The following is a 13,922-nucleotide window of genomic DNA, read 5'->3' on the forward strand; positions in this document are numbered from 1 at the left end:
CTAAGAGATTCTGTTAAGTTGTACATGTACTCTTACACCATTTTGTTTTGCTTCTTTCTAGAAGAGCCATTAAATGATAGTATTGCATCTGATGACGAAGAAGAGGAGGAGGATGAGGAAGTAAGTATAAAGGCCTTCTGGCACCTTTTAGAAAAATCCTTAACCTTCTAGACAGAAAATATTTGTGTCAATAAACCTGACTTTGTTTTTTTTGGTGGTTTCTGGTTTTGTTTCTTAGTTTTATTAAATTATTCTTGCATTCACAAGAAAAATGGATCTGTTTCCATTACCTTTTCTTCATTGGAACTCCTACTCTTTTATTTTGGCAAGTCACCACCTCTGTGATAACTAAAGGATAGCCTGAAATAAGTAAAGAGACGAGGAGTTACTGCAGCAGTAGAAATCTTGCTTTCAAGCAGACCCATTTCAGCAATTAAAAATAAAGGAAGTAAATGAACCAGTATATTACCAGAATAGTTTATAAACAGGTTGTCACTTTTTCTTAAGGTATCATTATCTGTTCAGGGTGTGACTACTCCTTTTGGTGTTTAGAAAATTTTAAATGTATTAATAAATTGTCTATATGTAAAAACCAGTAATTACAAATTAAGAAATAACTCCCATAAGAAGAGAAAAGAAAAAAAAAATTGTCAAAGTAAGCATGAGAAACTATATCATAGCAAATATAAACTGGTTAGCTGTGTATTTCCAGCTCTGCTAATAAATGCATTTTATACAAGTACTTCAGCATTTTTTTTTAAGAAGCTGTCTTCATTTTTAAGAAGCTGTCTACACAGCAATGTCTAGACAACACAGAGTATTCAATCATCTAAATTAACAAGCAAAGCAAGGTGCAAATGATGTGAGGGAAATATTAAACTCAGTCTTCACTGGTGATATTGCCATTGCTATGTTGCCATGAGTGCACCGGGCAGGGGGTTGAAAATATACTGTGTAGGCAGTTACATGGGAGTTTTATCTGAAAGAAGTCTACCAAATAACACTTTTCTCTTACTGAGAAGTCTTTCATGAGAAATTTAAAAGAACAGCTACGGTAGATGTCCTTGGAATAGTGTTTGAACATACTTAGGTGGGTGTATATGTGCGCATACATTTATATCACTGAAGAAGTCAGTGACATTGAGAGTTAATGATCTTTGCAAAATATTCTTGTACAAGAAATATTACTGGAGAACATATTTACTGAAAAACAAGTTTTTAGACAAAATGTAAGTTTTTATCCTGAACCAACAAAGAATAAGACACATAAAACTTACCAAGTCAGTTGGGTCCACATTCTACTAGCTTGTTGGACATTAATGCAAATGCTAGTGAACAGTGAGAACCATGCTACGGTCTAAAACTTGCCCTGTTACTACAGGGTGACTGAGTCCATTTTCAAGTGCATTGAGCCTTTTATGTTTTGAAAGCAGAGAAAAAATGTAAATATCCTGATTGTAACAGGTGTGGTATGCTCTCAGCTGCCATGGGGTGTGACACCTTTGCCTGGCAGCGTCCAGGGAAGTTTTGCACTGGTTGCGTTATTTAGCTGGTTTGTGTTGTGGCACGATAGGGGGTGAACACATGAACTAATTACCCTTGTCACTTTGCCTGAACTTAGAGCTATGTGGAAATTCAAAGTTTAGAGCTGCAAGGAAGTTTTCTTTAACAATCGGCTCTCCCCCTTTTGTTCTAAGGGTGTACAGTAAACTGGTTTTGTCTCATGGGAATAGATGATTGTAATTGTTTCACCTTCTCCAGTGAGTTTTCAGTAATCTTTCCACTCCTCCCACCCCCAATCAGTGCTTGATGTGCAAGATGGGCTTTCTGGGAATTAATCATGATAACTTTCCTTTGTTTAATAAACTGCTTAACACCCTTTCAGTGATGTTCCAAGGCTTTGAAGTGTCGTAGGTGTATGATGAGAATCAAGGTGGTGATACTTTCGTTTGCACTCTAGTATACTTTTTTGAAGGATACTGTGTTCTGTTGGGAAAGCACAGAGATAAGGAACTCCTTCATGAAAGGTGTGGCATTGAATTGCATGATAGTGTTGAACACTTTCATTACTTTACCTGCTTTTGGGAACAACAGGAAGGCGAGTTCTCCTATTCAGCCATATCCCTAGACAAGCTTCTGCTGCTCACAATCCCGGCCAAGGCTCTATGTCAAATCATTTTGAAATACATTTCACCACTGAACCAGCATGTCATTAAAATGAACTTCTGTCACTTCTTATTATTTGACTCAAATAACAGTAAGCTTTTGAAACAGAGAAGTGTCTGATTCCAGTTTTTCATTAGCTTTGCCATTATATTAAAAAGCAAAAGTCTCATTAAGCCAATTTAAAAACTGTTTCTAGTGTAACATTAACTGTGTCATGTTCTAAATCCTAATTGTTGCTGGGAACTGGGATTCTGGTCTGTTGCAAGGTGGCCTGGTTTCTTAGTCCCTCAGTTCAGAAAATACATTATACAAACAGCATGGCAACAAAATGCTACACAAGATGCATAATGTTGTTACTTTGCTAAATAAGCAAAGATTTGTTGACTCACTGCCTCAGTGCTTGGAGCCCTTTTGTATTTTGGAAATTCTGTGAGTTATTGTTCTTTGATGGGGTTCTGTGATAACATCTGATGTTGTGATCTGGCAACAGAAAGTTTTGGAAAACTTTATCACAAGTCTCTTGCCTTTACGGAACTTTTAAAAACTAGTACAGTATTTCAGAATATGTCCATATACTGACAATTTAATGACATGCATTCAAACTGCTTACTGATATTATAATTTGTTGCTGATCTACTTAATATCGATATTTATACCTTCACAACTTAAGAAACAGCCAAAAGACTCTTTTATGCAGACTTGGTTTGCAGGTTTTGCCCCAGCTTTTATTGTTTCCAAGAGCATGTGAAGTTTCCCGTGCTGTTACTATTACCTTTCACGCTTTTTTGCCTTTATCTGTGTTTAATTTAGAGTTGTTGAATTCTGTCTTTGGCTTTGAGCAGATTTTGTGGTAGTGACTACTTTCTCCTAAACACTGCCTCCAAGATGTGGTTCAGCCAGTTAGAGGATAATTCTGGGATTTCTAAGGGCATCATACACTCAGAAATTTAATATTCTGTAATGTGTGATAAACCAAATTAAAGTGTCTGTGTGTATACTGTTATTCAGAAATAAATTGGCTTTTGGGTTTGAGATTTAGTGTAGAGCTCAGGATGCACTGGCTTCTGGAGTACATACCCACCTTCGTTATGTTAGCCATCTGGGGTGTGTTGACACCCACAGTCACAGTGCATATTTTCTGGTGCTTAATATTCTTTTGACTGTTCTGTTAAATACTAACTTAATTTACCTTCAGAATTTGATCTTTACATTTTCTTTTTATTTGACTTTTACCATTTTTAAAAGCTGCTCGTTAAAGTGAATATGTGATATCGTAGCTCTAATTCAAAAGTTTAGTTACAAACTTGAGCTACATTTGATAACTGTACAGTGACAATTCATCAGACACCCTCTGATCCCCCGTCACTCAGCACCTGGCAATAAAATCAGTAAACTGCAGTGTGAAAATACACTTCAGCTAGAAAGTGTATCAAAAGAAAGAGAGCTTAATCACAGACCTAATCGCAGGACTTCAAGCTATTACATTAAAGGACTTTGCTGCCAATGTCTGCTGCAACCTGTGGGCAATGGTGAACAGGGCACCAATTGTGTTATTTCAGCAGTGGAATGACGGCACGTCTTTTTCTATACAAGGAGGCAGAGGATGGACATGTTCAGGCTCAGTTACCTGGTATGTTAAATAATGTCAGGGAGCAAGGTTGGCAGGAAGAGGTACTTCCCAGAAACTGGCATTCTCTGTCTGACAAAATGTGTCAACCAGAATATTGGAAGAGGTGGAACTTGGGGAAACCAAGGCGATCTGTGAGGAGAAGTTAAATACATGCAGAGAGCTGGATGAAAGAGCAGAGTGATGTTCTGACTCTAACGTGTAACACTCTAGCTAGGCACAGTGTAGACAGTCTTCTGTAAAGCATCCTCGAAGAGAAAACTGTTAGCTCTTGATGCTGCATTAACATACCATATAAAAAAATTTCCACCAGACTCTTTATAAAGCTCATCTTTGCAACTTTTTTTTTTTTTTTTCCCAAAGTACAGTATATTGTGGAGGTTGGAGTGTGGGGTTTTTTGTTTTGCTTGATACAGATGATTGTTGCCTAGTCTACAAGTGTTTATCTGTGTTTTTCCATTATCTGGGTTATTTTTTGCACACCTACCCAGCTTCCCAGGTAATTAGGAGCAGATTGTAACTTATCTTGCCTTGGAGATAAAGGCAGATTGAACATCTTCCTTAGGGCCTATACAGCCTCATTTTTATGGCTGAGCATCTAGAGAATACATCTTTAGGAGGATGAAGAGGATTAACAATCTGGTATCTTCAAAGCACTTAGAGAAGAACTAGGTTTTTATTAAATCCATACATAAACAAATACATTATAGAAAAATTTTACTCTAAACCTGAGAACATTGTGTGGATTACTGGCAGCATTTATGTAAGTGCTTCAGTTGTTCATGCACAGGCATCTAATGTCTCTCTACAGTTTAACTACAGCGTAGGCAGCACCTGCACAAGGCTGTTGGATATGACTTGGGACCTGCGGGAGGTTTGTGCCTTTCCAGAGCTGCAGTAGAAGACTAGACAGGATATTTCAAAGTAGAACTAGATGGTGCTGTGGGCTACTGAATTGAGCCCTTTGTGTCTACTTTTTATTTCTGCTTGACACCTGTAAATGAGGAGGTGATGAGCAATGAGCATAACTAAATCAAAACAAAAATTATGTTTTTTAAGCCATTTGGGACAGAGGTCATTGAACTTGAAAAAATGCAAGCCTGTAGAGCTCTGGGGTAGCCAACACCTACTTGGTCTGAGTGACGGCAGTCTCGTTATTTTGCACCAGACAAAAACTGGAATCAGTCAGCCATTTCCCTTGTAGGAAATACCTTCCCTGTACAGACTTCCAGTGATTTTTTTCCTCATGTTGTTTTTGTAGAGCACTGTCCAAGCATCCATATTACTGGCTAATCTTTGTAGCAGAGGGTATTTCTTACTTTGGCTATTTGAGTCTAAATCTCACTAAAGCGAAACTGCTTTTCATTTTCTTTGTGCTCTGGGGCTCATCAGAGTTCAGTGACCGTTGTTTTCAGTGGAGTTTATGCCAGGCTCTCTACATTGCTATTACAATATACCTTATTAGAATGATTAATTTACTACTTTTTCTGACAGTCGTTTACATTTACTGTCGCAACCTGTTTCAAAAGCAAAGCACATCATCTTCATCTGGGGTGGGTCTTATTTAGGGTATCTTGTGCAGCACAGACAAGAATTCTTTTCATTAGCAAAACACAAGCAAAAATACTATCTTGTTCCTGTATTACTACTTTTGGTTTGCGGAGAGTCCCTCAAACTTTAAAATTTCCTGGCTTGTAGATTTGTAGAAGATGCAGAACTTTCATGAAAGATGAATCACCCATAGTTATACTTGAAATAGGCACAGGAGAGTGAATTCTTGGTGCTTTTCACTCAAGAAGTTGATTACATCTGGTTTTTGTGGAATAAAGTCAACAGAGGATTGTTGCCTTCTTGTATGATATTTGTATCCTAAAGTACTGATTCCAAGAATTGGAACCAGCCCAATATTGTCAGCTTTCAAGCTTCCTTGCAAACCTGAGTAGCTGCTGTTGCTGCTTCACATTGCTCTAAAAACAGCTGATGTCAGATGCCCGTGGTCTCACCTTTTGGGAACCACTGCTTGAGGAATGGTTTTGAATGCCTGCCAATAAGGATTCTTCTGTCTTGAGTGATTAAAAATTATGCCTCTGTTTCTTGAAAATGAATAATAAAATGTTTGTTTGGTTGTTTTTTTTCCATTTGTGGGGAATAAACAGCAATAAATTACTTCAGTGGTTTTGTCACGGTAGAAGGGCATACCCCAGAGTGCTGAATATGCTTATAGGCATTTTGATGTCATGGAATGCTAGCACTATGTTCAAGAAAGACTATGACTTATATTAAGGTGTGCTTACTTTATTTTTACTGCTAGTTGTTATAGTCTAACTTAAATCTATGCTTTTATTACTGTCAGATGATGCTGATACATAGCAAGATCCAGACAGGTTTTCTATCAAGTTTCCTACAATCCTCTTTGCTTGAGTGATAACTTTCTTGTGCTTTTTTTTTTTGTGTGTGTGTTTAGAATTGACTTACCTTACATTCTGTTTTTTTTTTTTTTAAAAAAAAAAAAAAAACCACAAGGGTAGCCTTTTCTCAGTCTCCAGTGTGGCTGAGAAATGCCATCAGGTCGTTTTTTTCAGTCTGTACTGTATGACTAGATTGACTTGGGCAGATCTGCAAAAACTAAAATTCCAAACTTCATACCAGCTGCTTGTTAAGAACAGAGCACTGCATCTCTTCAGACTAGTATGCAGTGTTCTACAAATATACTAATGACTGAGATTTTTCCTGAGCCTTTATTAGGTCAAGCAAGGAATAATTATTTGGGGTTGGAAATTTGAAGAACAGTTTTTGAAATGCATACTGTACTTCTTGGTGTAGCATTTGTGGAAAAGGGGTGGCTTTTTTCTTCTCTCAGGATTCTTTAGTTTCTGATTATATCAAAAGTTTAGGTGAGTTTGTCTTTAGGTGTCTGCTTTTTTGGTGGAAAATGCTTGTACATTACCACTTACATGTGCAGTACTAACAGTCATTTATCTGGACAGTACATACCATCCAAGTGACTATTGAAGGGAGAACTAAATTTGAAATGAGAACTTCTTGGAACCTGGGCTCAAATAACATGTGAGTTGCTGTTGCAGGAGGACCATGACATCATGGAGGCTGATCTGGACAAAGATGAGGTTTTGCAACCTCAGCTGGGAGAGCTTGCGGGAGAGAAGCTGCTAACAACTGAGTACTTGGGAGTGAGTACCACTCATTAGGATCTTGAAATAATTTGCTGGATTAAGTCTTTGATTTCAGTAATTTCATTACTTTCTAAAAATCTTTTCTTCAATTTGTTGCTTGAAGATCTGGGTTCTGCCTGCATATCAGTCCAAATCTTTCACAGTCTGTTTTATTAGCTGCTGTTCAGAAGATGTAGAATAAGTTTGAGAAAGGTAGCTACCCTTTCACAGAAGGTGGTTAGGCTGTGGCTTAATAATAAGCTAAAGGCAGCCTTAGGGTTCTAGTGCTACAACAGTGACTCTGTGGGCACACAAAGCAAAATGCTGAGCAAGTTAATACTGAAACACTCTGCTGGTCTGAAATCATTTGGAAAAAAAAAAAGTTGAAAAGTTAACTGCTCCTGCAGGCATTATGCCAGATCAGGTATTGTATGTCTTACCTCAAGCGTTAAGTAAAAAAGCATGAAGTTTGCATGAATGCCATTTAGTGTGCTGTGACTAATTTGAGATAAATGTGACTGTATACCTTCTGGATCTACCAGTGATGATGGGAACATGACTTGAGATAAGATATGGAATAGCCTACAGTGATTCCAGGGAATTTTATCGAGTGACACCAGAATGCAACTTAGCTTCTGATGCAATGTTTTTATAGAATTTTCTCTATGACTTCAGTTACGTGTCTTTCCACTGCATTTTTTCTCCCCCTCCCATTGCTTTATTTCCTGTGCATCAGATAATGACTCATACTCCAAAAACCAAGAAGAAGCTGTTTCCTGGTGTCCATCAGAGTATAGATGAGCCTCTCCAGAGACCCGTGACACCAGGTTATCACAGAACTGCATACCTAATGTAAGTCCAAACAAATGAGATTGCATTGGATTTTTTAAAGCTCCTTTAAAAAGCAAAACAACAAGAAAAACTCCCAACACTGACTGATAAATAAACCTTCCCTACCTAAAAGTGCATTGCCATTGTCATTTCTTAAAGATCATTTCAGAGAAAGAAAGGAGGGGAATATCGTTGGCTGAGAAGGGTCCATTGGCTGAGGACACATACTTAGAATAGTTGAGTAAATGTTTACTGATCAGTTGGATTTAAATTTGCATTATATCCTGTGTGTTCATAGTCCTTTCATCTTCTCATAATATATTCTATTGGTAAGTTGCATGGAGTGTGTAAAATGCCTGGATCTTTCTCTTTATAAGCAAGAAAGTATATTGCTCTGGGGAGATTTGCTACCCACCCATAAGAGGACAGATTAAGAAGAAAATGGGAAAGACAAAAATCTTGTTATTTTGGATTTCTTGCTTTGGAAGAAATACATTTTCCAGTGGGAGGGTCTGTGACACCTTGCTCTTGGTCTGATTGGGGTCAGAGGTAGGAGGCTGCATTGTAAATGGAATAAAGAAATCTTAGAGTACAGAGCTCCTTGAATATGCTCTGCCTGCTGTTAGAACATGTATATCTTAATATTTTAATTTCTGAGATGAGACTTCTCCTTTTCACTGGCCTGACTGAGGAAGGAAAATACCAATGAGATCTCAAATGTAAATTATTTTTTACTTTCAGTTGCATACAGTTTTGGATTTGATGAAATCCAGGTAGCTATGATACATGCAGCAGTTTATCATGAGGATTTAATGTTTTCATTTTTGCAGATACTTAAGCTGAGAGACTAAAAGTCACTCAAATTATAGGTAATAGTACTTAAGTCACAGTACTGGTATAGCTAAGTACATTAAAATGAATGGGTAACCTGAAATACAACAGTGTAATGAAGTTAGAATGTAGAGGTGGTTCTTAGAAGAACATACCGGTCCTGAAGTCTGAAGACTGTCCTGTGTTATCCCCCCTGCCACTTTTTGCTTTCATATTTTCTATTTCTTAGAATAAATTTCTGCCCCATTTTAGTGTGGAAGATCCATACAGAAAACAGTGTGAGGACTGATTTAGGCTGTAGTTACACAGCTGTAGTTGACTCTGATCAAAGTCTACTCTTTTGGATAGGGAATAGTCGCAGCTTTATCTTGTCGGTGTTTATTCTCCCCCACTGTCTTGTGCTGGCATTAGCATTCATTCAAGCAGGTGATCTGACTGGGACCCCTCCTGAGTCATCCAGATATGTCCTATATGCCCATTCATATGGGATTATATTGATTATGTTACCAGGGCCTTAGAATGGACAAGTGTAACATACCAGATCTGGGAATGGAAAAAGCCCTGAAAGACACTTCTTATATTTTTTAAAAAGCAAGAGGAATGAAACATTTCCAAAGTTGAAAAAGAACCTTTGGCTATCCCAGGGCAGAACTTGTCTTGCACAGTCTTCATTTTTCTTCTGAGTACTAGTCTGGAAAAAATGGCATCTCTTTGAGCATGGTGCCTACTTTTTCCGCCTGGTATAGCCTGAATGCAGATTTAGAGTTCTTACCTTGTGTTCTTCCTCACAGCAGTCAACTTTTGCATCATCATAATGTCCACAGCTTTTGCAAGCCCTCTCCCTATATATTAAGTGTGTGTGTGTGTGTGTTTGTGTGTAAGAAGGGAACAGTAACTAATTAATATAAACTCATGTTGCATAATGATTATCTAATCATTCTCCTGCAGTCCTCCCAAAGAACTGCAGGCCTTAAAAATCTGAACTGGCTAATGCATGACTAAATATACAGTGCCACTTTAATGTGAGGTCTGTGTTACTGAGTACAAGGTCCCAATTTCCCTGCACAGTATTTTGCCCATGGTGGGCTAGGAGACCTGGATCCGTGGAATCGGCTGTTAGGGTAACCTTACAGCCTACTTAGAAAGTATTTTTTAGGAATAAATCTTAGTTACCACTGGAGTGTCTAAGCATTACATTCCTGCTTTATAAGTGGAGAGAAAACCAAGCTTGTGAAAATGAGATGACTTTACTATGGGAAGTGTGAAAAACGGTGGTAAACCCAGAGGAGTGGCTTTTATTTCCTGGTGCCATGTAGTACACTGCATTTTATGCACCAGAAATAATCTCTAGAAGTGATTGTATGCCTCTCTCTACCATCTAACCAGGCAGTATATTTATTTAAAAGTATCCCAGAATACTGGAGTGACACTAGTCCTGTATTTTGTCAAAACTTGAATCTCCTTATGAACAGCTGTGTAGCTCATACCTCCACGAGACAGTGTCAGGTCACTGCTGGACACAAATTAAAAACACCTTTCTACCGTACTGGTTCTGGTAGCTTTGGGTCTAAGAGAAGCATTAGTTTGATGGTGTGAAGCAGTCTTTACAGATTGCCTCACTGTGCAAACTAGGGAGGAAGAATGTAAACAGCAGAAATCTAACATTGTGAAAATATGTGAAAATTAATTTCCCTTCTGCTCTGGCTAAGTGGTAGAAATAATATGAGCGTTTAGTGCTCCCATGTTTTAAGTAAGAAGCGTGAGATACCACTCTGAATGAGAAGTTTGTACTTTATATCTAACTAATCTGTGTGCAAGAAAACTGCAGTGAATAGATGAAGACATTTTGAACTAAATTCTACAATAAAAGGACAAGCTTTAATGGCTTTTATGCTGTTCTAATTTTAGTATGAATTCATTTACTAAAATGAGGAAATAATCCCTTAGGAAGCCTTGCAAGAGGAAGACAATAAAAGTGAATAAATCTTAGCTGCCTTAATTTGAAAGCAATATCTGAAGTGAATGTATTTCATATTTTAAATCATTTAAGTGGCTTGTGTGAAGTGAAATGAAATGGCATGAAAAATGTCAGACTTTTTACCCTCGTATGCAGCTTGTCTACCCAGGGACAATTCAGGACAGTTGATCTGAATTATCTGAAGTTTTGGATTCAGCAGGGTAGTTAAACTACAGTAAAAATTTGTGTAAATGCTTGCATGCAGAATTGAAGTGAATATAACTTGTTTGAAGTTCTTCATGTGAGACTCAGTGTAACATACTCCATTTTAAAAACATCATGAAATAAGCAGCAGCTGATGGAGATACTATAACATATCTCTTTGAATTGTTGGTTCATACCTCCAAAAGGCGGGGGGGAGGGCATATTGCTAGTGCTGAATAGAAGTATTCACACAGAAAATTAATGCAGAATAGCCACTGCACATGTAGCAGCTATTTCATGCTAATTTTTCTATGACTTCCCAGTGCAGACAAGGCTCTAGTTACTTCAGATGAATTGTCATGGGATTCCTATATGGACAGGCTCTTGCTGTATGGAGCTAAGGGAGCCAGGAAATACTGGAAAGCTGCTTTTTTTTGCTTTTTTTTCCCCCCTCCTCTTTAAAGACTCACTGGCTGAGATCACTCAAGGGGGACTGAACTACTTAATATTCTGTTAGCTGTTTCCTTAGAAACTGATTCAGCTGTGAAATCATTAACTGCCTTCTTGGATTGCATCCTTTCTAACTAGAAATATAGTCTAGTTACCTTAACCTGATACTGGGCAGGGAAACTTTCTGTGTCTGCCAACTTCTTTTCACACACTTTTCATACCCAACTTGCTTCTGCAGTGTTTTATTGCTTATTACTAAGCAATCTTGTCCCTGTTCTGTCCTTCAGCTACTTCAGTTTCTAATTGACCCACCTCACTTGAGAAATCAACAGTACTTCTCATCTACTTTGTTTTAAGTCTGTATTGCATATTGCTTTGTAAAGTCAATCCTTGTAATATGCAGGAGCAAATCTTAAATCCTTGAAAAAGTATTGAAGACCTCTCAGGCCCACTGCTGCAGTCTTTTTCTTTAAGTGTCCTGCTGATATTTTGGGTCTTCAGACTGCAAGGAGTTATGGTTTCCTTTCCTCAGCTCTTTTATTGCAGTAGGAAAAAATGTTAATTTCAAATACATCAGCTGATGTGGGGGAGCTACAGTCATGCAGTTAGATTACATCCTTAACACTAGTTTGCAATATGAAATATAAAATAATTTCAATATCTTCTATGTCATTACAGACAATTAGAAGAAATTAGAATTTACTCTCATGCAACTTTTTATACTGCAAGCATTCATCACCTTGCATTCTCCTTTCTCCTCCAGGCCAGAAAACGATACCAATTCTTGTCATGATAAGGATGAGAAGCTGCAGTCTCTGCCTAGTGGTCATCCTCCCATTTGTGGTGAGACCAGGTCCAGCATTTCTGACCTCTGCATTTCCCCTTCGTGTAAGGATATTCTGCAAATGCTGTTGTTAACTGTTGCTGTCTTTTTTGACTGGGGCAGGTGTTTGGGGCCTAGCTTGTGTGTGGTAGACTGCTTTTTTTAAATGTAGCCTTGGAACTGGCCCTCTGTTTGTAGACCCTGGGGCACTCTGCAAGACCTTGGGGCGCACAGTTGGATTTTGGCTTGAGCTGAATGAATGGCTACAGAAGGTAATGTGTGGTCAGCAGAGACCAATGGTCTCGCTTGCTTCGCTCCATCTTATTTCCCGTGGAAGCGCCAAGAATCATACCCAGGGCTTCCGATGTGCGAAGTGTACTGTATTTCACTCCACGGTGTTCTCTGCCTAAGGGAAGAGCAGCAGCCCAGAGACAGTGCACTTCCCAACAGGCAGAGCCCCTTACTTGATCAAATATACCCTTGTTTGGATCTAAATGAATCACTGTCTGCTGGCACCTGCAGGCTCTGTTGGCTGGACGTCTGTGTTAAAAGTTGAAGGCAGCTGCAGTTATCTGCTTAGATTTGCAACTACATTCAAACCATAAAAAGTTGTGGAGGATGGGAAGCCCTGCGCTGTATAGCTGTATTGTGGGTGACGCTGCTAAAGATTCTGTCCTTGCAACTTAAACTGAAATGAATGCAAACTCAGCTGGACCTGAGAGCTCAGAAACATGTGATGGAATTTAAATGGTTATAGGCGTCTGAAATACTTTATTTCTGAACTTCTCATATGCACAGGATCATGGAACTTCGGATGTGGGAGTTTCAACCTTCTTGCAGGGATTCATTAACATTTCCCATTAGGGATTTAAGGCAAAATGTTCTGCAGTCTTAGATAAAGGATCTTGCAGCATATCCGGTACAGAATTATTAATAAGTTCAAACAAAGCATGCCTTTACTTTGCTGAAAAATATGCTTTGAAGCAGTAAAGGAATAGCATACTTTTTACTTTCTCTTCTATTTTTTTTAAATTTCCTAGAGGAAATGAAAAGGATTCTGAAAAAAGTAACCAAGGTCTTGCAGACAGGAATTTGCTTGCATAATGCCTAGAGCTGATAAATATAATGTGCTGAATGAAAGCCGTATGATAGAGGCAGATGAAGCTCCTGTTCAAGATGGGCACTTGAGTTCTTGCTGTTGTGTAGGAATAAGAGCTGCTGTCCTCAAGCCTCACTTTGTGCGGTAGCACCTTGAGTATAGCCGAGTCCATTCTGCGGGGAGCTTAGCTGACCAGGGGCATCAACTTAGAATAAGAGAGGTTGTAAACTAATCGAAAGCATACTGACTTGACAGTTTTCCTATATAGAAGAAAAAAACTGGAGTTTTATATACTTATGCTTTGTAAAGGAAATTAAGCCAAGCAGGTATCAAAGTGTTCCTATCTGCTGTTTTAAAGCGTAATTGGATGCAATTTCTAAGGCATTATGCAGTCACTAGGAGCCCAGCGTACCTTCTGAACCACATTTTGATGGTATCTTGCCAGTGAAATGCATTCACTCACCTCTTGCCACTTTTCCTGTGCTGCTGATGCTTTCTGGCAGTTTGCTTGTAGAGATTTGTGGGGAGATTTAAACAGGGAGCCTGAGTAAGTCAGCAAAGTAAATGCTGTTAATTTTTGATGGAGAATATTGATTTAAAGCGTTCATGCTGATTAAATTCCTGCCAACTTTAATGTTTCATATTGTCAGAACTTTGCTTGTAGCCTCTGTCTAAAACAGTTTGTTAGCTGTTTTCAGTCAAAATTATATGCAGGTGGATACTAGTAAGACTACAAGATTATACTCTTTTCTTGCAGAAAAATT

The 13,922-nt window shown here is 38.4% G+C and overlaps 1 protein-coding gene across 9 annotated transcripts in view; it reads left to right on the forward strand.

Annotated features, from left to right (window-relative positions):
• ARMC9 (armadillo repeat containing 9) overlaps nt 1-13,922 on the forward strand; it is a 71,968-nt gene that overhangs the window by 43,051 nt on the left and 14,995 nt on the right. For 8 of the 9 annotated variants that reach the window (XM_074834069.1, XM_074834066.1, XM_074834070.1 and 5 more), the window contains 4 exons: nt 62-120; nt 6,877-6,981; nt 7,700-7,815; nt 12,000-12,124. In XM_074834069.1, the coding sequence (XP_074690170.1) occupies nt 62-120; nt 6,877-6,981; nt 7,700-7,815; nt 12,000-12,124 (405 nt within the window). Of the gene's footprint in view, nt 1-61; nt 121-6,876; nt 6,982-7,699; nt 7,820-11,999; nt 12,125-13,922 lie in introns of those variants that run through there. The other variant, XM_074834075.1, reaches the window with a different exon arrangement.

Source organism: Strix aluco, chromosome 9, assembly GCF_031877795.1.
Source record: "Strix aluco isolate bStrAlu1 chromosome 9, bStrAlu1.hap1, whole genome shotgun sequence".
In the NCBI taxonomy this organism is placed as follows: domain Eukaryota; kingdom Metazoa; phylum Chordata; class Aves; order Strigiformes; family Strigidae; genus Strix; species Strix aluco.